This window comes from Protopterus annectens, chromosome 8.part0 (assembly GCF_019279795.1).
Source record: "Protopterus annectens isolate FY-2018-M chromosome 8.part0, PAN1.0, whole genome shotgun sequence".
In the NCBI taxonomy this organism is placed as follows: Eukaryota; Metazoa; Chordata; order Ceratodontiformes; family Protopteridae; genus Protopterus; species Protopterus annectens.
In genome coordinates this window covers 1497107423-1497133428 of record NC_056741.1, presented here as the reverse complement: position 1 = coordinate 1497133428, position 26006 = coordinate 1497107423, and the positions used below count along the sequence as shown (strand labels likewise).

General features: G+C 43.7%; 1 protein-coding gene across 3 annotated transcripts in view; it reads left to right on the top strand.

The window, feature by feature from the left end:
• The window catches only part of APLP2 (amyloid beta precursor like protein 2), a 1432335-nt gene that overhangs the window by 550423 nt on the left and 855906 nt on the right, over window positions 1-26006 (top strand). For all 3 annotated transcript variants that reach the window (XM_044081082.1, XM_044081081.1, XM_044081080.1), the window contains exon 6: window positions 6966-7171. In XM_044081082.1, coding sequence (XP_043937017.1) covers window positions 6966-7171 — 206 coding nt within the window. The remainder of the gene's footprint in view (window positions 1-6965; window positions 7172-26006) is intronic.

Sequence of the window (26006 nt, the reverse complement as noted above, 5' to 3'; positions counted from 1 at the left end):
TCTCCCAGATCATGTCTAATCTAAATTAATTGATGCACCCTTGGATAAGGACCACTTGTTTGGAGTAAAAGCGAAAGATGTGCTTAAAATTTGGAAGACAAAGCAAAATCTCTGCAAACAGTAAAAGATTTCTTTCAGGTACAACTTCCTAGGTTCAGCAAGAATTTTCCCTAAAAACACTGGATTTTTCCTGCACCTAGCATACAGGGGCAAGGTAAGTCCCACAGGGACAGACCACCCAGGCTCCTATCCCAGGGACAGCAGAGAACCAAACAATGGACCACTTCCGTTCCAAAGGCAGGGAGTTCTAAGCCATCCCTCTATGGCAAAAACTATCAATGACTCCCCTCTCCCACCTCTGCCCTCTTTTCACTCACGAAAAATTAGGAAGAAGGCTCTCCCTCTGCAAAGAAAATTGGCTTTCTGTAACAAAGGATCAGTGGGTCTTAAAGATTTTTCAGGAATACAAATTCTCCAACAACTTCCAATTCCAAGAGGGTACCCAGACCTACCTCCAAGTCAGTGGGTAGAGATGTTGAAACAAGTCTAAACTCTTGTATCCCAAGGGGCAGTAGAACCCGTCCCCTCAGATCAAGGCAAAGGCTTTTATTCCAGACTATTCCTTGTTCCCTGAAAAAAGGGCACCTGGCGCCCCATCCTGGATCAGTCCATTCTGAACACCTCCCTTGTGGTCCCCAAATTCAAAATGCTAACTTTGCAGCAGCTGCTGCTTATGCTGACAAAAAATGCCTGGTTAGTTATCCTAGGTCTAAAAAATGCCTACCTCCACATCCCCTAAGGGAATCATGCAGACAATTCCTTCGCTTAAGAAAAGGCTCACAGCACTTTCACTTCTCTGCGCTACCCTTTGACTTATCTACTGCTCCCAGGGTATTCACCAAATGCTTAGTCCCGGCCATAGCCATTTGCAGACAGAAAAATATACATATTTATCCTTATCTGGATGACTGTCTCATTCAGGCAGATTGCAAAGAAAAGCTGTTCAAGGACTTCTTTGTCAAAACCCTCCTAATCTCATTAATGTGTACACCATCAACGAGAAGAAGTCAAAGCAAACACCCTCCAGGAAGATTACTTTTTTGGGAGCACTGGTGGACACAGCATCCCAAATGGCCTTCTTATCCTCAGCAAAGCAGAGTTTCCTGCCTCTCTACTTTCCCCAGCTGGCTTCCAGAAGTCACATCACTGTGAGGAACTTCCTGCAAGTCTTGGGCTACATGGCATCTTGCATCCTTCTAATTCCTCTGTCCAGGCTTCACATGAGAAAACTTCAGTGGTATCGAAAGAACATTTGGTGTCAGTGCTCTCAACCTCTAGAGACCTCTCTCCCTCTGATCCCCTGTATAAGGGCTGAGTTTTTCTGGTGGGCAGGGGCCTGTGCCAAGAAAAAGGGTCTTCCTTCGCCCAATCGGGCAGACCATCACCACCCACTTCTCAGACATTGCTTGAGGCCCTGAACTAGAAGGCAGGCAACCCAAGGTCTTTGGGATGCCCAGCACCTTCCCTTGCACATCAGCCAGAAGGAAATGATGGCAGTACAAAAGGCTCTGACATCCTTCAAACCCCATCCTCAAGCCAGGGGTTCTCCTTATCAAAACAGACACCACAGTAATGTGGTACATCAACAAATAGGGAGGGACCCAATCTTACACTCTGTGCAGGCTAGCCATGAACATCTGGCGATGGCCTCTTCGATGGGATTACACCTAATAGCCCAGTACCTACCAGGGATCAACAACACCCTGGCAGACCACTTAAGGAGAAACTTACTGGATCCCCATGAATGGCAGCTCCACAGAAATATCTTTTTATCATTCACTCAGGAGTGGGGAATTGTGGAGGTGGATCTCTTTGCTTCGCATTTCAACCATCAGCTTAAAAAATTCTGTACCAGGGAGAATCACAACCTAGCGTGGAAGGGTGGATGACTTTACCTTCCCCTGAAACACCCTCTTTTGTGTACACATTCCCTCCTCTGCCTTTTATTCCCAAGGTACTGATCAAAATAAGGGAGGAGAGACCAAAGGCCATCTTCAGTGCTCCATATTAGCTCAGACAACATTGGTACCGCTTAGTGCGCAGCCTTACATTGCAGCCTCCCAGGCACGTTGTCCTGATCTCAGACCTCTTGACTCAGGTGTGGAGGAAATGCTGCACCCAGACTTGCCAACTCTCAAACTATCAACATGGCTAATACTCTAAAGGCAAACAAGGGGCCCCAGTTAAGCAAACGGGTCCTAGACATTATCACAGAGGCCAGAAGGCCCAGCACCAGAAAGTCTTGCGCAGGAAAATGGAAAAGATTCTGCTCCTGGAGCCAGTCCAGAGGGGGCAGTACCTCACAACCTTCCATCTCTCTTATCGTGGACTACCTAGCAGAGCTACTTAATAGTGGCCTCTCCTTCTCTTCTGTTAAAATCCATGCCTCAGCCATTTCAGCTCATTTTGACACAGATCTGCCCCCTGTTCTCCCATCCTTTGATTAAACAATTCCTCAGAGGGGCTTCTAATGTCAGCCCTCCCAAAAGGTCACCCACGCCAGCCCTGGGTCTTGAATTAGGTTTTGGAAAAACTAACCTTACCACCTTTCGAACCTGCTGCTTCAGCCGAACTAAGAATACCTCTCCTTGGAGGACTGCTTTTCTCCTAGCTATCACCTCAGCCGGAAGGGTTTCAGAACTTCAAGCTCTGATGGCCATTGAGCCTTTCATCATTTTCCATGCAGACAGGGTCTCCCTGAGGACTAAGCCCTCCTTTTATGCCCAAGGTGGTATCTAATGTGACTCTCAACCAGGCCATACATCTACCCACCTTCTTTCCTAACCATCAAAACAAGGGGGGAAAGAATTTTGCACTCACTAGACATGCAGAGACAGCTCAGGTACTATCTGCACTGTGCTAAACCCTTCAGGAAAACAGACCAACTATTTATCAGCTTTGCCCCAGGGGCAGAGGGGGAAGTCCATTTCCAAGCAAACCATTTCCAAATGGATATCACACTGTATCCATTTCTGCTACAGATTACATGGGAAACCCACCCCTAAATCTATTTAAACCCATTCCACTAGGGCAGCCTCCACTTCCACAGCATTCCTCAGGAGTTCCCACCAGGGACATCTGGAAGCTGCCACCTGGACTTCTGTCCATACCTTTACCAAGCATTACCACCTACCTCTATTTTCTAAGGCTAGGGCAGGGTTTGCCTCTGCAGGGCATGCTGACCCAGGCCTAGGTCTCTTACTAGTCCTGCCACCCCTCTTCTCAGCTTTGGGAATCCTTCCACAGGTGATGACTGCAGCAGTGAAGCACAAAGAACATAGTACAGTTGTGTACACCTACCATAAATGTAGATGTTTCAGTGTATTCACTGTTGCAGTCCTGGTTTCCCACCCTCCTACCCCCCTTGTATCTTCTTTCTTTAGGGAGACATAAGCTTCTCAAGGTGGCTTTTAGCCACCAGGACCACTTTACCATATTTCTTGGGCTTCTAACTGGTTAGGGCAAGAAAAACTGATGTAATGGCATCAACTGCCTTGCTTTATAGCACTGACGACCAGTCAGAAAGCGACAGCAGCAGACGCAGAAAAACATTGACTCTGGTATTCGGGCTGGCTGAGGGCTACCACAGTGGGGGTAACCCACAGGTGATGACTGCAACAGTGAATACACTCTAACATCTGCATTTATAGTAAGTATATACAACTGTACTTTTCTTCTCTTCTAAATGGATTACTTTCTCAGAATAGTATGGTTGCCCTTTTTCTTAAGTTTTTGTAACTTGTCTCGTCTTAATGTAGTTTTCCTTTCAGTATAGCCTCTCTTCTGTAGATGTATGCCTTACAAGGTTAAGCTTTGGTAACCCGGCCAGATGTCAGTGGTGAAAACCCATATGATGGGAATACTGCATCTGTGAGCAGGTAGGCCATCTTCTGTTACAACAAGTTCTTACACAACTGTACTTTCTATTGCACCAATCTAAACTTCTCGCCCATGCTTGCTTACACAAGATGTCTTTCAAGGATGCATCTGCAGTCCTTACAAATGGGTTGTCCTGTCGTCAGGCAGCCCTTCGGTCGGCCGGATTCCAAAGTCTGTTCTCCTTCCAACTACTCACAAACTGTCTAACATCCTTCACTTTACTCAAATATCCTGTTATTCCTACTTAAACGGCACCTGGCTGAATTTGTTACAAAGGCGTCTCACATTCTAAATGTAATTTCTCTTGACTTGTTGGAAATAACATTTTTGTTAGCTGATAATGGTATATTACTGATATGTATTTTCTTTATATTACTGCAGTGTCACTCTAAATGTAAATCTGACTTTGTATTTCTGGGCTGAAACTGAAACTGGTCAGTTGTGATCAGTGCTATTCACTTGTAATTAAATAAGCTTCATTATAAGGTTGAATGTTTGAACAGGGTTCACTTGGTTTCTTTTTGCAGACTGGCGCTTTTGGAACATGTCATCAGATCATGTTTTCATCTACAAAACATCTCCAGTATAAAGCCTTTTCTTCCTGATAACCTTGTTTTTGTGGTGCTTGCCATGGTTTCTTCCCATCACTGTTTACTGTAACTGAACCCCTGGTACCTGAAAGCAAGCTTGAGTTATTGCAGCTAGTGCTGAGTTCTGCCTTTCTGTTACTTACAGGTACCCTTAGTTACTGTCATACTACCCCTTTGTAGAGAAATTAGCCAGGACTGGGAATGTGGGTTTGCTCTACCAAGCAGACAGTGTTAGCCTTTATTAGCACATGTGTATTAATGATTGCTTCATTGTAGACTTTCATATAGATCATGCGAGTGAGAGTACTTTGGGAAGTGGTGAGCCATTCAGTGGACTTCAAGGCTGCAGGGAAAGGCCGATTATCTCCAACATCATTTGTGTACCATTGGTCTGCTAGTCATAATAATGTGACAGCAGACTACAAAGAAGGTTAATGATCCACAGCAGGTTAAGCTCCAAAAGGCTTCATGTTTGCTGGATAATAGCTTCCTTTGTTTGTCTGTCATCAGTATCAGTGGTCATTATGTCACTGCTGTCTAACTAATAGACAGACTGATATGACCTTCCCTGTCTCAAGAGCCAGTTTCGTTTGCTAGGAACTAGTTTCATGCAATCTGTTTTATGCCTCTGTGCCACCTGACTGGCACTAGAAGGGACCCCCTAGCCTTCGTCCTACGGGTGATGAACCTACACTGGGGCTCCACACAGCTTTTGTGGGTTGACCACAGCTGTGATTTGTTGTTCACTGGCATTAACTGACAGAGGGTACTCTAGGCTTGATAGTAGGGGTGGTCTTGATGTCTTTTATTGTTTAGTGGGTGGCGGTCATATTTTGTGGATTGTACTGTATGGCACATCCTTTTAGAGCAGTAGAGCTATAAGGATCACAGGGTCACTTGTACTCCTTCACTGATGTCAGATCAGACCTGTGTGGGTTGGGGAATATTGTACAAATCTGCCTGTAACAGGTACTGCTAGCAGTTTATAGTTTTTCACATTGAGATAATATTCCAGCAGGTCTGCTTTTTTTTTTTTGTTTTTGTAGGTCTTTTTCTGCTGTGTAGTCTTGCTGGGCATATTATCTCATTGAAAACTATGTAAAACATATATACTTGAAAGGATTAGTGAGGGTTAATTTGTGGAAATCTCAGTCCTGCCTTAGCAGGATTTTGGTTTAAGCAAAAGTGTCTCCAGGTCATCTAGTAGGAGTTATCATCTGGAGCTCTTCAGGCAAGTAGGAAAACTGCTCAGTCTGAGAGTGCAGGCATTGTAAAAGGCATCAACAATGTACATTCCCAATGTAGTTTATAGTAATTAGTCTGTAACATATTTGTAAGTTATAGCACTGCGTTTTTAAACTTTGGCTGAAACAAAGTTTTTAAACTTGCATATTATGACTGTAGTTATGAGTTTGTGGAAACGCATGACCTTTTACAGTTAACAAAAAAAAAAAAAAGCCCGTCTGAGATAAAACTGTTACCCAGGTTACTGGGGTTTGATTAGCAGCCCCAGCACTGGAGGAGCCAGGCAGGGAGTCGGAGGATTGAAGGAGCTTGGTCCACTTATCTCTCCTGGGGAGGTACTGGAAGAAACAATTTGCACTTTGGGGGAGGGGCAGAGCTGTTTGAAGGAAAATTATCTTTATGGAAGATGAAAATGAAGGTGACTTTTTTGTGCTCATTTCATTACATGTCCCTTCCAGGTCCTTACACAGAGTGCAAGTGGGTTGTTACAGGAAAAGTCATGAGCCAGTCCTGATGGCTTCTGAATTATGCCTCTCCTACTGTATTCTTGGCCTATTGATATGAACAAAGGGGGGTATTTAGTAGAAGGGGGTAATGCTTGACAGGCAGCAGTGGCAGAGTGGTGCAAAGTATTTGCTTTTTAGTGTTCCTTTAGGTCAGTAGTGTTGCAGTTTAATTTGGTTAATAAATATTAAGTTGTCATCCAACGACCTTTTTCTCATTGTGATTATGAGAAGTAGAGTAGTGCAGCTCCATGTACCCTCATGAGAGGGCAGTCATTTTTTGGGGGATGGAAAGTGGTAGATATCATTTTTGTTACTGTGGTCCATGACTTACATAAAACTTACTAAACAGTGTATTGACTGCAGTATGTCCTGTATTTTTTAAATAAAAATTGTTCAGACTTTGACATTTATTATATTACAACAGGGCAACATTGAAGTTTGAGCTTGCCAGTTTGTTTAAAAAGAAACTCTGCTATGGTTAAGTGGGTGTGGGTTAAAAAGTCAGTCTCCTTAGGTGGTTTACTTTGCACTTTGAGGTGATTCATAGTAGTAAATGTATGCCTACAGGTGTTAATTGGCTGGCAGTCATTGTACATGGGATATTTTCTCTTTAGGTGATGTATTGTTGCTGTGATTGGCTTTTTATGGAGAAATTGTAAATTTATTTTTTCCCTGCTTTTTGCAGTGAAGTTCCGACGTCACTTGATGTGGAGGATGCAACTTATGCAGTTGACGACTATGAATACTACAATAAGCCCATCTCTGATTATGACAGGCAGTATGATGAGGATGAAAAATATTTAGAAGAGTATGCTGAAGAGGAGGAGACTCCCACAGAAGCACTGGATGGAAAGGCGGTCTTGGGTTTGGAAGTTCCCAATGAAGTACGAGGTACTGTAGCTGACTCCCTCTTCTAGCTTGCTTTTCCTGGCAACAGTGTCTCAGAACTATCATATTCTGTTACTTGAGGGGAGGATGGTCTGTTGACATTGAGAAATTTATTTCCTGTGCAGGTCTCCGATAAACTCTTAAAGCTGGCTAGGCTTTCTAGAAATTGCCTTTGTTGTCTGTAGTGTAGGTATTTATCACTAGGTTTTGGGTTTAGCATACTAATGATTCAGTTCCAAGGCAGAACTGAAGGTTTATTGGCATTTCAAGCCCCCCCCCCCCAAACAATTGTACTGTTTTTTTTTCTAGTAGTAGTTCATTTCAAGCTTCTCACAATTATCTTAACTGTAGGTGAGATAGATAGCACTCCTAAGTTTTAAAGTATATAGTATGAAACACCATCAAAAAGATTTTTACTAGACTTGACAGCATATCATGTGCACACTTCCATATGTACAGATGTTATGTATGTCTAGATGCATGCATTTGGCTGGTAAGTGTAAGTGAACTTTTTTGGTGTATTCACAAAGCAGAAACTGCTACTTGGTGAAGAAAAGGGACTTGTGTAATGAACCATTTTCGAGCCTGTTGAGCACTTTTCACAGTGTGGATCCTCAAAGTTATTTGGTCTTTGTTGGTGAAAATTGATCAAAGAACATGAATCGTAGCACCTCTTATCTATAAGTACATCCACGCACACAATTTATGTATGTGTGTATCATACTTCTCAATCTGTTGGTGCAAGAAATCCGGACAAAACCTAAAATTGGAGGTCAAAGACCCAAAAATAGGGGCATATTTTAAATGTTGCCGTTATAAAGTTGCAAGAAATACCAACATTTCTTTTAGCATGGATTTCAGAAGTATGTGAAGTCTGAAATTCAAATGCATGTAATTATTTAGTGAAAACCACAAATTTTGAAGAACAGTCTACATTTTTGCAGAATGTCCAAGTTTTTGCCTCATGTTTTTGGACACTTGAGGTTGTGTGCGCATCTGTGTCTGTGTGTGTGTTAGCACACGTGTGTGTTAGCGCGCGTGTCTGTGTGTTAGCGCGCCCGTCTGTGTGTGCGCACGTGTGTCTGTCTCTGCGTGTGCGCGCGCGGGTCTGTGTGTGTGCGTCTGTGTGTGCGTTTATTTTTTTTTTATTGATGGTATTTTCAGGCATTTTCAGCTCAGTGCATTGGAGAATTAGCTGATACCCCAAGTTTCCTTTAGCAATGTTAAGGAAGTTGCTAGACTTACTGATCTGTTATATTTGAAGTAAGAAAAGTTATAAATTTATATTTGTAAGTGCTTAAGTAATTAGCAGTTTCAGACTCTGTGTTGACAGAGATGGTTTTTGCTTTGCTGTTGTCAGTGTTTTGTATTTTGCATCATTTTTATTTTAACCTTTTGTGTACTTTTTTTGACAGTTTAAACTATGGCTTTGTCTTTATTACCTGGGTAAGCCAAGTAAGCCTATAAAAATTTAAGTAGGATGATGAAAAGTGATTCCAGGTGAAAAATGGAGGGATTCTGTCATTGCCATACAATCTGAGTGCTATATAGTTAAACAGTGATTTGTTTGGCTGTCTTGACTGATTTTTCCTTTTTGATTGAGGAAACAGTTATGGAGACGGGGATTTTAAACCCGTAAGTTGATGTGGGCATGTTACTCCAGGTTTTAATTTAGTACATTTTTTAGCTACCTCTCAGCCTCTTAGCACAAAAAATCTGGACAAAACCTAAAATAATGGGAGGCAAAGACCAAAAATAGGAATAGATTTTAAATATTGCTTTTAAGATCTTTGAAAGTTGCTAGAATTGTAGATGTTCTTCGTGTTTCACTGTTGCAGTCATTACATTTGGGTAATCTGCTGGCAGGTTGCCCACAGTCGGCCTGAATTCCAAAGTCTTGGGTCCTGTGTCGGTTGCTGTCTTCTCTTCCATGACGTCAGGGGTATAAAACATGCAGCCGACGCCATTTTCTTTAGTCTTTCTTGCCGTGCAGTGTCCGAAGCAGAAGCATTTCGCAAGTGCCAGTCGGCCAACTGTTGAAATATTTGAGTTTGAGTTTCAAAACCGAAGTCTTCGCTAAAGCTAAGTACCCCTTGGGGAAACTTTTTTCTTGCTTTTTACCGATGTCGAAAACAAAACACTCTGGCAGACGATTTAAGCAGAAACCTTATGGATCCTCATGAGTGGAAACTAAATCTACAAGTCTTCAGCATGATAACAGAGAAGTGGGGGAGCCCAGACATAGATCAGTTTGCCTCTCCTCAAAATCATCAACTGAAAATATTCTGCATAAGGACTTATCACAGACAAACATGGAAAGTGGACACCCTATCCTTCAGTTGGAAAAACCTATCGGTTTACGCCTTTCCTCATCTGCTTCTTCTACCCAAGGTCCTCCTAAAAGTCAGACAAGAGAAGCCAAAGATGATATTAATTGCCCCGGACTGGCCCTGCCAGTACTGGTACCCAATCCTAAGGAACTTGTCTCAATACCCAGCTTGGACCTTGCCTCAGAAACCACAACTACTGTCCCAGCAAAACAATCAGATCCTGCACAATCAACTACAGACTCTGAACCTGGCAGCATGGCTAATCCTGTAATCATACAAACGACACCTCTCAGTAAAGCTGTGATGGATGTCATTTTGGAAGCCAGAAGGCGTAGTACTAGAAAATCTTATGCTGACAAATGGAAGAGATTCTGTGTTTGGAATCCAGCACAAGGAACTGATAAAGCAGAACCACATATTCCTCAGATATTACAATACTTAACTGAGATGCTTGACAAAGGCCTATCTTTTTCATCAATCAAAATCCATGCTTCTGCCATTTCGGCTCATTACAATACAGAGCCACCAATCTTTTCTCATCCTTTACTAAAACAGTATCTTAGATGAGCCAAAAACTTAAGGCCTCCTAGATCATCACCCTTACCTGCATGGGACCTCAATGATATGCTGGAAAAGCTCACCCTGCCTCCATTTGAACCAGCTGCTACCGCTGACATAAAGTTCTTATGGAAGACAGCTCTGCTGCTAGCAATTACTTCAGCAAGAAGAGTTTCAGAGCTACAGGCCCTCATGGCTGTAGAGCCTTTTATCATATTTTACCCAGATAGGGTGTCTCTGAGGACAAATCCTATTTTTATGCCTAAGGTTGTTTCCAGTGTGGCTCTTAACCAAACAATTCATCTGCCAACTTTTTATCCAAATCCACAGAACAAAGGGGAGAGAATTCTGCATTCCTTGGACGTACACAGACAACTAAGATATTCTACTTGAGCAGGACTAAAGCGCTAAGGAAAACTGAGCAATTACTAGTGTCATATGCTGCAGGATCAGAAGGAAAGGCTATTTCAAAGCAGACAATTTCAAAGTGGATAAGCTATTGCATCTGTTTCTGCTACTTACACCATGGCAAACCTGTGCCCAAGGGCATTAGGTCTCACTCCAGGGCTGCAGCTACTTCAGCAGCCTTTCTCATAGGAGTACCAATCAAAGACATTCTAGAGGCTGCTACTTAGAGTTCTGTTCACACCTTTACAAAGCATTACCATTTACCTCTCTACTCTAAGTCTACGGCAGGCTTTGACACTGCAGTGCTGCAGGGCCTTATAGCCTCACCTAATGCTGTTTAGCTCCAGCCTCCCAACCATAGCTTTGGGATTCTACCCAAATGTAATGACTGCAGCAGTGAAGCATGAAGAACGTAGTACAGTTGTGTACACTTACCATAAATGTAGATGTTAGAGTGTATTCACTGTTGCAGTCCAGGTTACCCTCCCGCCATCCCCCTGTCATTCTACAGTTTATCTTTCCTTCTTTATCTTCTACAACCTATCTGGTGTATTTGCTTGTAGATGAAGGTAAACTTTATATTGATGCGTGTATGTGTGTGTGTGTGTGTGTGTGTGTGTGTGTGTGTGTGTGTGTGTGTGTGTGTGTGTGTGTGTGTGTGTGTGTGTGTGTGTGTGTATATATATATATATATATATATATATATATATATATATATATATATATATATATATATATATATATACATACATACATATATATATACATACATACATACATGAGGGCAACCTGCCAGCAGATTACCCAAATGTAATGACTGCAACAGTGAAAACACTCTAACATGGGAGGCTAGCATAATGGTTAAGATGTTTACCTTAGAAACAGAAGGTGCAGGGTTTGATTCTCATGTGGGGTAATTGGCTAAGCTTAAAATGGCCCACAAGGGTAGTTTGCCTAGTACTAATATATGAACCTATATATATGAACATCTACATTTTATGGTAAGTGTACACACAACTGTACTGTTTGGGGTTAGCATGCACTTTCCAAAGGATATTAACTCTGAAACTCTAAATTCTTAAGTTACTTAGTGATTTCAACCTTCAGTGATTTGTCAGAAAATCACAAATTTTATGAGGAGCAGACCAAAACTGAGGCAAAAATCTGAACATTGTTTGAAAATCTGGATAGTTAAGAGCTGGAACTGTTTTTGTTGACCAAAATTAGTGATGATGGAGCTGTTTAATGAAAATACACATTTTTAAATATGTCATGGCTGAGCATTTGTAATTTTGAAATCTGATTTACTAGAGGAGGATGCTGTGTTGGCATGAGTTAAGTGAATCTGCCTCTTTAAAATACCCCCTTTTCAGAACAGAATTTTTATGAGTTGAATTGAGTATTAAGTTTCTGTATTAGCTGTATTAGTCAGTTCTTTAGAAGCAGGCTACAGTTTCTACCAAGTCTGTTTGAAAATGTTATTTTTACAGTATTTTCCTTTGGTTAAAGAATTTAGAGTTTGCCGCACACTCACAAGTGTATCTTTTTGTGTAACTTTGGAAGTGTTCCCATGTTTGATTTGTTAGAAGCATATAATATGCTTGCAGTTATGAGATCACTAGCTGGTCTGTTGGCACACAGTTTTTTACAGCTTGGACACAGAGCTTGATGATGATTGCTAGTGCGCCAATGCTTCAGTCATACAGCACAAGTAGTTTGTGCTGTGGTTGTCATTATCCTAAGCAAGATTTGGTCTGTTTTTGTTAGTAAAGTCCTTGACTTTACATTTTATAGGCACGAGTTACCTTTGTAGTATGCTGAATGTCTCCTCTTGTAAGGGAGTCAAACAGTTTGCATTTCATTGAGCACAGGTTAAAAATTGTATCCATTTGCATACAGGTATGTTTGTTTTGGAGCATTTACTTATTTGTGATGTGCTTTATCAGCTGACATGTTTAGAAGACAAAGCTTTAAAACCTTATTCTGATATTTCTTAAATGCTAGCAATCATCTTTGTTTGTTGAATGGTTTTGAAAGATTGTAGCATGTATTCAGAACAAAGTTAAAAACAAATAAGAATTTGTTCAGCGTATTTCTTGTAAACAGTAGAAAAACATTTACATGATTTAGTAGGGTTAATGTTTTAAAGTTGGTGGCGAATGCAGAAAAATGTTTCCGTGTAGTAGCATAAAATGTTTTCATGAGATCTGTAGATAAATTTCAGACAATTACACATTTTTCTTTTTTCTTGTTAATATCATTTTATGACCAGGTTAGTTCTACTCAGCTTGTGGCCTCTTTTCAGGGGAGACCCAAGGTGTATTTCTACTGGTACGGTAAATTTGTCCAGGGCAGTGGGGAACTTGACATACTCTTTTTGAGTAGTGCCATAGGATCTTTTACATCCACCTGAGCTACCACCAACTCAAGCATATGGGAACTTAGTTTAATGTCTCATCCAAAGGATGACAACTCAGCAATGCAGCACCACCTATACTATACTCTACTCATTCCTAGATGATGAGACTTCAGATGTCTCTGTGAATATTTTTTTGTGAAGCTGCTAAAAGTACACTGTTGTGAGTTGGAGGGAGACACTGGCTATGAATCTTGGCTTTATTTCAAGTGACCATTTATGCTGGGTGGTGCAGTTTGGTACATCCTTTTGTTCTCTTGTTGCAAGTGACAACTGTCATGGTTTTAAAAAGCATTAGCAAGGAGGCTCCAAATAAAGTGGCACAAAATCAGCAAACCCAAAATGTCAGAGTATTGGCCTTATCAGGCTCCCCTGTTACTCTGGCATTCTCTCCTTATCTTTATTTTTTTTTCTTTCTCTGTGGAAGCAGAGTATTTCAGACAAATGGGTTTTGTAAGTCATTCAACAGTGTTACGCTGGCAGTGGGACGACTTACCTCCTTTTCAGGAGATTCCCCCTTGCCCTGTAAACCAATTTAACACCATTTTCTCCAGTTCTGGAACACATGTTATATCAGTATCAGATCCAGTGCTTTCCAACCAGATAGCCAATGGGTGTTGTTCATAGTTTTCTGGCGCCAGAAAAAGAGGGAACTAGGAAACCTGTGATAAACTGATGTCCTTCTATTCTCATGTTACAGTATTCTCACATGTGGGATCCTCCGCCTCATGCGACCTGAACATCCATCTCGTATACAAAAGCTGTAGTCTGGCTGCTGTAAGGTGTGTGGGATGTCGCACACTAAGGCCATAAACCGTGGGCCATAGATGTGACGTCCGCACACACAGACCCCAGAACTTCTCTGTCACAGTCGAATGTCAGCTTGCTCGTTCAGCTGTGTGCTTGTGACTGCGATAAAGATAAGTACCCCATTGGGGATTTTCTTCTTACCTAAGCTTAGGTTGCTGTTTAAATCTTTTTTGGCTGATTACATCCATGTCGTCCAGGAAGGGAAAATGTAAGTGCAGTCAGCAAATCTCGCAGAAAGATAGCCACGAATTCTGCTTGTTTTGCTTAGGGTTGTCCCATGACTATAAAGCATGTACAATCTGACAGTTGTTTGTTCATAAAATACTGCACAGCCGTCTGGTAGCCCTTAAATTCTTTGTGGGAAAACCAACATCTGAAACGTCTAGCCTTCGGTATGGAACCAGAACTGGCTGTCGTGGCTGAGCCGTCTAAGAAGGCTAAGGTATCAAGGCCCAACACTGTGCCTCTGAGTACAGACATCCCACCAGCTTCCAGTCTAGGGGCTGAGACATGACCGATGGGACTGGCGATTTTGGCGGGTACCTTTTCGGAAGCCGCCCTTATTTCTCTAGCCTGCCAGTCTGCAGAGATATTTGCAGTGTTAGTCTCCAGTGTCGGGGGGGGGGCAGACTCACCCAAACAGCTGCTGTTACTGTCCATCTCCGAGGAAGGCACTTCAACTCCTGGTCTGACATCACATACCAGGCCTTTCCCCACTCAGCCAGGACCAAAGACTCCTATCCTCAAAAGGAAGCAGGAGACAAAGCATTTATCTTCCCCAGCAGATTAGCAGGACTGCCGGGCCTTTCCCTATCCCTTTTTCAGGCCTTTATGGCCCTGAGGCCTACTGCTTCACAGACATCTGCCCTTCCAATCTTAAGTCCCAGGTCTGCCTCTGCTAGTCATGTACCACTTTCTCATACTCAAGAGGAAGACTCTTCCTCTTCTGGTGAGTCCTTCTCTTACCCCTCACAATCGGCTTCCCCCTGGAGTACTGCTCTCCAGATTGTTTTCTTGGAGGGGGATTTTCCACCTGAGGAAACCATCTCCAAATTGAAGGAATATTTTTAAATGGGACGCTACTCAAATGACAGAGGTGTAAAAGAGATATTTCGAACTTCTGCAGATGGAGGCCCCCTCACCCTCTGCTTTCCCTCCTGTAATACCAGCATACTTGGATGCCTTTGCCTCTGCTACCAAGACTCCAGAATCACAGCCACCAGCCCCAAAAAGACCAGACAGGTTCTACAAGGTGCCTGATGATTTCAAATTTCTCATTAAACCACCAATGGCAGACACAGCTGTGATTGCTGTCTCAGCAGATGAGCAGTCTAGTCAGCTACCCTTTTCTTCCCTACTAGCATCAGATAAAGACAGCAAGGTGATGGACAGATTAGAAAAGATCTACACTTCCTCAACCCACACCTTTAGAACCATCAGTTACCAGACTGATATGGTGAAGCACACCTTAGATTTAGTCTCCTAGAACTGTAATCTGCTCTCCTCTATGCCTGATTCTCCAACAAAACCTCAGACTGCCACAAAGCTGTTCTTAGCTGCACAAGTTGTCAGGCCTTCCATCAAATGCATCTACGATGCTGCAGAAGCATGAGCTAGGTCAGCTGCATCTGCTTCTGTTCTACGCAAGTACTCCTGACTAAGGCTATAACCTCTGCCAGACTATTTCAAAAATAGTCATGGATGCTTCTCTTGACAAGTTCCTTTTTGGTAAGCAGTCTGCAGAACTTTTTAAAAATCTGCAAGGGAAGAGCAACGAACTGCAGGATCTCCAGCATCTTTGTATCTCAGTCCCTAAATTCCATAGGAACTACCCAGCAAGCTAAACGTTGTTAGAAAGGCATACCCATCCCCTTCCTCCAAGCCAAGGAAATGTGTCAGGGGACCTTAATCCTCTAGGATTAGCTCCTGTCACACTATCTCCAGACGGCCCTTTCCAGACAGACCTTACAATGCGTGACTGGCTAAAAACCCTTCATTGTCTCCTCTTTTCTGCCCACCTCTCTCACTGTCTTCCCCCTGTGGCAACCAATCACCTCAGGCAACTGGGTTCTTTCAGTTGTGGAAAAAGGGTATTTTATGACTTGGCAGGAAACACCTTCTTCAGAAGGCATTCCCCTCCCTCCAAGAAACCAAATCCACCTCATGCCTCAGGTCATTCAGGATTTACTCATACAAGGAGCAATAGAGAGGATCCCACAGGACAAGGTCAAGGTTTCTGTTCCATACTCTTCCTGGTTTCAAAAAAGGATGGTGCATGGAGACCCATTCTGGACCTCTCTCTTCTAAATCCCCTCCTGCATGTACCCTCCTTCCGCAATCTGTCCCTACAAACCCTTCTTCCACTTATGAAACCCAGTGCCTTCATGGCCACTTTGGACCTGATGGAGGTATATCTTCACATCCCTCTCCACCCAGACCTCTGCAATTTCCCATGTTTTGCTATGTCACCCTTGCATTACCAGTTTACTGCCTTACCCTTTGGTTTATCCGCAGCACCAAGGGTATTTACAAAGTGTCTAGTCCCAGTAGTAGCCTTCTCCAGAACAAAAGGTATACATTTCTTCCCATACTTGGGCGACCTCCTCATTCAGACAGAGGAAGCATGTACTCTACAGAGACACCTTCAGTTCACCATTTCCCTCCTAGGAAGTCTGGATTTCACAGTCTACCTACTCAAATCTTCCCTTAACCCTCCCAAGGCCAAAGTATTTTGGTTTGCAGAATAAAGACGGATGTGATAAAGGCCTTCCTCCCACCAGAAAGGTCACTTCTCTGACCAGCTTTTTACAGAATTTACTCCTCAACTCCATCTCAGCCAGGGAATTTCTTAGCCTACTAGGTCTGATTGCAGCCACTCTTCCCATGTTGCCCCTTGCCAGACTACACATGAACAAGTTCCAGTGGTACATGAAGAATGTCTGGTCCCAACACGACAACCTCCTAGACTGTCAGGTGCCCTTCCTCCCCTGCCTGAAAAAAGAAATAGTGGTGGATTCAACAAATTCACCTGAATCCAGGACTGCCATTACAGCCTGTCAGTGCAGTTCAGTACATGTACACAGATGCCTCAGATATGGATGGGGGACTACTATGAATGGACTCAAGGTACAGGGTCAGTGGGAGCCTTGCCTTCTGAAAAAAAACATCAGTATCAGGAAAATGACTCCTCTTCTCCTAGCCCTGAAGGCATTCCTCTCTCTCCTACATCCATGTCCCCTCCAAGTCTTCACAGACACCACCACAGTGCTGTGGTACATCAACAAGCAGTGTGGGATCAGGTCTTACTCTGCAGACTGGCCATACAAGCGTAGGAGTTGGCCACTCAATCCAAGGTAACACTACAGACACTGTACATCCCATCACAGGACAATGATCAGGCATATGCACTCAGCAGATAATTGTCCCAAAATCACAAATGGATGTTACACAGAGATGTCTTCCTAGACATAGTCCACCAGTGGAGCACACCACAGATAGATCTGTTTGCCTCCCCTCAGAACAGACAATTAAAGCTGTTCTGCTCAAGGTTCCACCCGCCTCAAGTCTGAAGAGTGGATGCCTTCTCACTTTCCTTGAAGGGGATGTTCCTGTATGCCCCCCCCCCCTTCCCTCCAATACAGAAGGTCCTCCTGAAAATTCAGTGGGACAAGCCAAAAATCTTGCTGGTGACCCCCCCCCCCCCCCCATTTGGCCAAGGCAGCACTGTTTCCCACTTCTTTTATCATTAGCCAAGGGTAATCACCACAAGTTGCCTCACAAGGTGGACCTTATCACACAGCAGAAGGGATCTCTCATCCACCCACACCTGCAGACCCTCAGCCTTACCCTGTGGGTGATAAACTTCTGATCCCTTTCAGGCACTTTTACTCCGAGGATGTGCTATCTGTCCTGCAGGAGGCCAGGAAATCTACTACTAGGAGATCATATTTATCAAAATGGAAAAGGTTCTGTACCTGGTGTCTTCGAAGGCAACTAGACCCCTTTCACATGGGATATACCACTAGTTTTGGCCTGTGTGTGTGAACTGCTAAAGTCTGAACTTTGATATTCTTCAGTGAACGTCCATTTGTCAGCTATCTCAGCCATTTACCTTTCAATCCACTGCTGTTATCAAGATTAGAGGTGAAGCTCCTTCTCAAGGGGGTCCTGCACATCAGACCACAAAGAAACCCATTTCTCCTCCTTGGGACTTTAATTTCTTTCTGGAGAAACTTGCTAGTATTGCTAGTACTTCCTTTGAACCAGCAACTTCAACCACATTAACGATGTTATAGCTCTTACTTCAGCCAGAAGAGTCTCATCTACAAGCACTCATGGCTTCTCCACCTTACCTCATTTTTCATAAGGATAGGTTTGTCTTCGCACTGACCCTTCCTTCATGCCCAAAGTGGTCAGTGAACCGTGAGTAAACCAATTTATCCATTTACTCACCTTCTTTCCTTCATCACAGAATGACAGTGAGAGAGTGCTCCATTCCCTAAATGTTCACAAGCAACTGAGGTTCTATCTGGATAAGACTAAGGCCATCAAAGTCCAACCAGCTTTATGTATCTCTTCACCCCATGGCTCTGGGGTTGGCTGTATCCAAACAGACCATATCCTCCTGGATCACCAAAACTATATCCTTCTACTACTCCTTCCATGGTAAAAAGTTACCCCACACAGTGAGAGCCCAGGGCTTTGGCCTTCTCAGGGGCCTTCCTGAAAGGCCTAGATACAGCCACCATCTAGAGGTAGCTACATGGTCCTCTGTCCACACTTTCACTAGACACTGAATTGGATAACCTCTCCATTGCCAGGGCAGGATTACAGCTAAAGCTATCTTTCGTGGATTCTTGGAGACTCCTACTTTTTCTTGCACCCATATATATATGTCTGAGCTTTGGTACTCTCCCACATGTGAGAATACTGCAGCATGAGAATAGAAGGACCTAGATTAGTTGTGTAAAATCTTGTCATAATCATAGATATCCTTCTCTTCCATGTTACATTATCCTTTCCCTCCCTCCTATCCCCTATTGGACCTTTTCCCTTTCTGGATAGCATCTTTTCAGCTGCCCTTAGACTATTGTCTGACTGGGCATTCAGTTCTGAGGTCTCTGTGTGCTGACGTCACATTTGTGGCCCATGTTTTATGGTCCCAGCGTGTTATATCCCATGCACCTTACAGCAGCCAGGCTAAGCTTTTGTATATGAGCCCGGGCGTTTGGGTATCCTGAGGCAGAGGATCCCACATGTGAGAATACTGCAGCATGTAAGAGAAGGACATCTGTGGTTATGTTAAGACTTTACACAACTAATCTTTCTTTAGAACTATTTTTGTCAAGATCTCAAAGTTCAAAACATTATCCCTTCGAATCATATTCTGTCGTATCCCCTTTCATTCAGGGTAAAGCCAGACAGAAACTATGCCTACCATCATTAGCATTGGCGAACATTTCAGATGTTTTAAGATTTTCTGTATCAGTCTCACAGTACGTGTTCTCTATTTAACCCTCGGACTATCTGCTGCTGCAAAGGTATTTGCTTAGGTTTCTGGCACCCGTAATTACTTTTTGCAGACTTCAAGACATCCACATATTTCCATGTTTGTATGATTGTTATATTTGCAGACTCCCCCCCCCCCCCACACACACACACACACACACCTGTCAAGATGTCCTTAGCTTCACTGCTGCATTATTTACATGTGGTGTTCCTTGCTTTGAAAGCACTATGTAAGGTCAGTATACCAAAGACTCTAAAAGTTTTATGGCACACTGGATGTCCGATGTATGGTTTCCGCGTTGCATGGGGAGTAAAAGTGACATCCGGACATGCCTTCCTCAGAACTTGTTTGCTGCCACTCCAAATTGTTGGTCTGAGCGTATGCATTGTTTCAGTCAGTTTTGAATGCATTGTTCATTCTTCATTTTCATCTATGTCCTCTTGCTGGTACCAAGCCTTTTCATATAAGTACCTTATAGGAGTTTTGTTTTGCTTCGTTTTTTTGGTTACTCTGAGGGTTAATGACATCCAAAAAGTGTAAATGCCAGTGTGGGAGAATATTCCCCATAAGAATTTTCATGATAAGCGTCTTTTTTCTTGGAAGCCTCTCACAGCCATAAGTCCTCTTAAGTTTGTCAGGCTTTTGTTCCCAAGAGTCTCCACAGTAGGTGGTCTTCCCTTTCATTGTAGCTCAAGAACCAACACCTTAAGCTTCTCGCGAGAGAAACGGTTGCAGGAACTTCTTGCTTTAAGGGTCAACTGTTAACGGAGTAGGTGCAAAAATTAAAATCAGAATCTTCTGCTGTCCAGCCTCCGGGCATTCCTCCCAAGGTAATTGAGAACTTGGAGGCCCACCCACGGATCCTTCTGCTGCAACTGTTTTAAAGGCCAGCAAGGAACAGACTGCCAGCACGTCTGCTGAGGCTGTGCAGATGTGTGTCTCAAATGTTGAGGGAGAACACTGCTGTTCATTTCCGAGGTGCCTAATGGAGTTCCTTAGGCCCTCTGGTGTGTAAGGTGGACTCCCTTTCCTTTTCATGGACGGGGATGTTTCTCTGTGCTTTCCTTCCCTTTGCTGTCACTACAAAAGTCCTGTGCAGAATTCAACAGGACACTCCAAAAGTCTTGTTGGTGACGCTGCCCTTTTGGCTGAGACAGCACGGATTCCCTCCTCTGCTGCATCTAGCCAAGGACAGTCATCACAAGTTACCTGACAGTGGACCCACTCATTCAAGACAAGTGATCTCATCCATCCCCCACCCATCTACTCTACAACTGACACAGTGGATGATAGGATTTTGATTCCTCACAGACACCTTTTCTCTGAGGATGTGCTGAGGGTTTTGCAGAAACCCAGAAAACCCACTACTAGGAAATCCTACTTGTGCAAAGGAAGAGGTTTTCTATTTGGTATCTTTCTCATAACCTGGATCCACTTACTGTGGGATGTCCCATTGGTTCTCTTATTTGTGCAAGTTGCTCAATACAGGTTTAGCCTATTTTTCTATTAAGGCGCACTTATCAGCTTTTTCTGCTAGTCTGCCTTTATCTTTTCTTTGTCTTCTAGATTTGAAGCTAAACAATTTCTGAAAGTAGTCCTTCGTATCCAGATATGCAGGAAGCCTATAACTCCTTTCTGGGATCTTAATTTTGTCTTGGAGAAGTTGACTGTAGCTCCTTTTGAGCCTGTTGCCTCTGTTTCCTTGCAACATTATTTATGGAACACTGTTGTTTGCTAGTCAGTACTTCTGTCAGACTAGTATCTGAACTGCAAACCTTTATGGCTTGCCCTCCTTTCCTGAAGTTTCATAAGGACAGGGTGTCATTACACACTAATCCTTCCTTTATGCCCAAGGTGGTTAATGAGTTGTCACTAAATCAGTCTATTAATTTGCCTACCTTTTTTCCCTTCCCCGTAGTCTTCCAGTGAGAGGGTGCTACATACCTTGGATGTGCATATACACATCACATATTTGGATAAGACTGAGTCTATTAGAAAATCTGATCCTTTGTTTCCTTTCATCCTAGATCCCTAGTATTAGCTGTATCCAAGCTGTTTCTTCTTGGATTTCAAAGGTTATTTCCTTTGTTACACTTTTCATGGCAAGAGCCTTCCTTCAGTAAAGGCTCATTTTGCTAGAGTTGTTGCTTCTTCGGGTGCCTATTTTCAAGGGGTTGGATGCTACTATTTTAGAAGTGGCTACCTGGACTTCTGTGCCTACTTCCACCTAGCATTACAAGTTAGATAGTATTTCTAGAGCTACTTTTGCCAGGGCCATTCTTCAAGGTTTCATAGAAGGCTCTATGGCTCATTCCTCCTCTGAAGTCTCTTAAGCTTTGGCATTCTCCCACATGTAAAAAATTCCACAGCAGTGAATTTAAGGACATAGTACAGTTGTGTAAAATCTTACCGTAATAGTAGATGTCCTTGATTTCACTGCTGCAGTATTCAGTCCCTCTCTCCTTCCCCCTTAGTCTTTTCCTTTCCTGGATGTGCTGGTCACCTCCTGGGGATGTTCTTCGTGTTTCACTATTGCAGTCATCACCTGTGGGTTATCCCTGCTGTGGTAGCCCTCAGTCGGCCTGAATACCAGAGTCGGTGTTTTTCTGCGTCGCTTGCTGCCTGACATCCGGTCGTCAGTGCTATAAAGGAAGGCAGCCGTCACCATTACACCAGTCTTTCTTGATGTGGAGCCTGTAGCAGAAGCAGTTCGTAATTGTGCCAGTCGGCCGCTACTAAAGTTTGAATTACAGCTGACAACTTCTAAAGCTAAGTACCCCATTGGGGATCCTTTTTTCTTGCACTAACCCATGTCTGAAAAAGTTAACAATTGTCTTGCCTGTGGAAAGCAATTCATACTGTGTCACTTATTTAGGTCCAACCCACACCATCCCCTGTTGCCGTTTCTGTGCCCTCTTTAACATGACAACCATTCGTCGTAGAGCTCTTATTGTAGCCAGGTATTTTTGTTTTCTGTCTTCGCATTCTGAAATGGTGTCCATCAGCCAACAATCCATAGACGTTCCAAAAAAAACTTTAGGATAAAGATAGAGACGACCACACAAGGCTAAGCCTTCTGACGACTCTACCACTAAGCAGGTAGTCAATTCTCCGGAATTCAATGAGGCACCTTCGCAGCCCCTGATGCCCGATTTGATACCTTTGCACATTTCATCTTAGTCTTCTGAGCCTTTGGTTGTCGCTGCATTGGTTGGGATCGGAGCCGCGAAGCAGGCACTGGCTTCTGAGGAGGTTTTTCACACTACCGAAACTAGAAAAAAACAGACGTCTTCTCCGACCACCGATACTCTTAGACCCAGAGGCAAGGACACTCCTAGGAAAACTACCTCTAGCCACCATTTTACTCCTGCTCCACCACCCCAAGCTCAAATGCTTAAAATGGCAGAGGACCTTATCACCCTTATCAGGGGTAGTCAGGCCACACCTTCTAAAAGGAAGAGAGACCTTTCTCCGTAAATATTGACAGAACAGGATTCTGAGGAGTCTGATTATTCAAATTTTGAAGAGGAACAACCTCTGATTGCTTATGAGGATTCATATGCAGAGGAATCCATTCCTTCTGCCTCCCCTACAGAAGCTCTTTACTTTGAGGAAACCCTTCACACCCTCAGGAACATTTCCACTGGGAATCCCAGGACTTCTCTCAGTTTAAGAAAAGATTTAAGAGATTTCCTAGACCTGCCGCAGCACACACCCTTGGCCATCTCTCCAATCTTAGAGGTGGTTGATGATGTCTTCCATGAATCCAGCTTAACTACTGATGCGCTCCTGCCTGCTCCCAGAAAACCTGACCGATATTAGAGTACCGGATTCTCACAAATACCTGTACACAAATCCTGCTGCAGATCCGGAGGCCATTACATAGGGACCAGAAGGAGCTAAGGCTAGTTCTGCAAAGAATCCTATTCCTTCTGACAAGGACTCCAGAGCTCTGGACAGATTGGATAGAAAAAAAGTATACACCTCTGCAACCTCAGCTGTCAGACTACTCGACTGCCAGTTCCACATGTTAAAATATCAACAGCACACTTTGGAACTATTAAAACAAAAGATGTTCTTCGTGTTTCACTGTTGCAGTCATTACATTTGGGTAATCTGCTGGCAGGTTGCCCTCAGTCGGTTGCTGTCTTCTCTTCCATGACGTCAGGTCGTCAGGGGTATAAAGCATGCAGCCGATGCCATTTTCGTTAGTCTTTCTTGCCGCGCGGTGCCCGAAGCAGAAGCATTTTGCAAGTGCCGGTTGGCCGACTACTGAAATATTCGAGTTTAAGTTTCAGTACCAAAGTCTTCACTAAAGCTAAGTACCCCGTTGGGGAAACTTTTTTTTTTGCTTTTTACCAATGTCAGAAAAAGTTAATAATTGTATTACTTGTGGGAAGCAAATACCTCATAAGGATTTCCATTTATACTGTATTCCTTGCCTAGGCCCTGATCACAACGTGCCTGGCTGTCGGTTTTGTGCTAGATTTAACCAACACACTATTAAGCTTCTGTATTTTTGCATCAGAGTATTTTGGAAACAGATTTAACTACCCAGAAATGTCGTCAGATAGCAATCCGACTATCGGAGTACATAAAAAGCGTAAAGAAAAGGACAGAGAAAGGCAGTCTAGATCCAAAACAGACGACAACTCTTCTCCTAAGCCGGTCGCCGGTACTCAGTGAGGTGCTTTCGCAGCCGCTTATGCCCGCTACCTTTGAGTTGCAGGCCTCTACTGACACCCATGTGGAGTCCGGCATGCCGCCAGAGATGCAAGGTATTGGACCGACTGATGCATCTCCCTCGGATGGGTGTGGAGCCGTTGAGCAGGCACCGACTTCTGAGGGTGTATTCAGACCTCAACATTTTTATATCAAACCGACGAAAGCTGCAAAACCAAAGGCAAAGACACCTTCTAAAAAGTACAGATGTCCTTCAAGAATGCAACTGCAGTCATAACATATGGGTTGTCCTGCCTCAGGCAGCCCTCGGTCGGCAGGATTCCAAAGTCTGGGTCCGACTTCGGCTGATGTCGCATTTCTCTCCGACATCAGAGCGGCTGGAGTATATAAGCATCAGCCGACGCCATTTTCTTCAGTCTTTCTTGCCGCGCGGTGCCCGAAGCAGAAGCAGTTCGCAAGTGCCGGTCGGTCAGCTCCTGTATTCTTCGAATCCGAAGTCATCAAAAAAGCTAAGTACCCCGTTGGGGACCTTTTCTTGCCTCAGCTGATGTCAGAAATTACTGAAAAAGTTAACAATTGTCTGTCTTGTGGTAAACAAATACACTGGGCGGAGTTCGCTGAAGACTTTTTCGGTGAAAAATTTGCTTATACAATGCCGTCGGAACTTCCGACATCGCAAACTCCCAAGAAACGAAAAGACCAGGACAGACATCCTCGGCCCACATCTACCACCGACTCCACGCCAAAACCTACCGCGAGTGCTCCGGTTCCCCCTGAGACGGTTATTCCACCGCTCCGAACCAAAGACACCGCATTACCGACGACTCCGATACCGGATACCACTCCGCCAGTTATAGATTTTCCTCCGGATACTGAAACCGAGGAAATGCCCGAGACCATTACTGTAGATAAGGTCACTCCTGCACGTGGAGCTGCTAGGCCTCCTATGGCCATGTCTATTAAGGCCTACACTCGTGCTAAGGCAGCCAGCAAGACCAAGCACCTTGCTGCTAAAGCCTTACCTCAGCCTACTCCTGAGACACAAATCATGACTATGGCCGCAGACTTAATTTCCATGATTAGAGGTTCACAGGCCCATCCTGAGAGAGGATCCCAGTCTCCTCCTGATAAGAGGCCCCGGGTTGAACCCTCTGACCCTATCCCTTCAGATGAAGATTCTGAGGACTCTGTCCACTCCGATGGCCAGGAAGAGCTCTTCCAGACCTATGAGGACTCGGATGCAGAGGATTCCATCCCCTCGGCCTCCCCTCCTGAGGATATTTCTTTTGGGGAAGTTCTGCATACCATGAGGGAACATTTCAAGTGGCAAGGCCAGGAATATTCTGATTCCAGAAAGCGCCTTCGAACCTTCCTTAAAAAGCCCCAGCACAGGCCCTTAGCTATTCCTCCTGTGCTTGATGTTTTGGATGATCTATATTCTGACTCCAGTGTTACCCCTGATTCTCTTCCTCCTGCTCCAGCCAAGCCAGACAGATATTACAGGGTCCCTGAATCACATTCCCATTTATTCAGGGCCCATGCTGTTGATTTAGAAACCATTTCTCAGGGACCTAAAGGTGTTTCAGCTTCCACCTCTAAAAATCCCTTGCCTTCCAACAGGGAAGCTAGGTCATTAGAGAGATGGGGGAAAAAGGTCTACACCTCCACTACTTTATCTATGAGAGCTCTGAATTGCCTCTTTCATATGTTACAATATCAGGATTACCTGTTAGATGATTTACAGAAAACATTGGCCTCTCCTGATCCTTTAGACAGGAAGTCTTTGCAGGAAGCTGTACATAATTCTCAGCAAGTCAGCAATCACTTTCTGCAGTGTGGATATGATGCATTGGAAGCTTCATGCAGGGCAGCTCTGACGAGTACAGTCATTCGTAGACATGCATGGTTAAAAGAACAACCTCTACCAGATCATGTTAAGGCAAAACTTCTGGATGCACCCTTGGAAAAGAACAAGCTTTTTGGTGCTAATGCTAAAGATGTGTTAAAGTCCATCGAGGAAAAAGCAAAATCAGTTCAGACGGTCAAAGATTTCCTCCAGGTTCAGCCCCCCAGATTCAGCAGGAATTGGCCTTCAAAAAACTGGTCCTTTCCTAATCCTGAAAA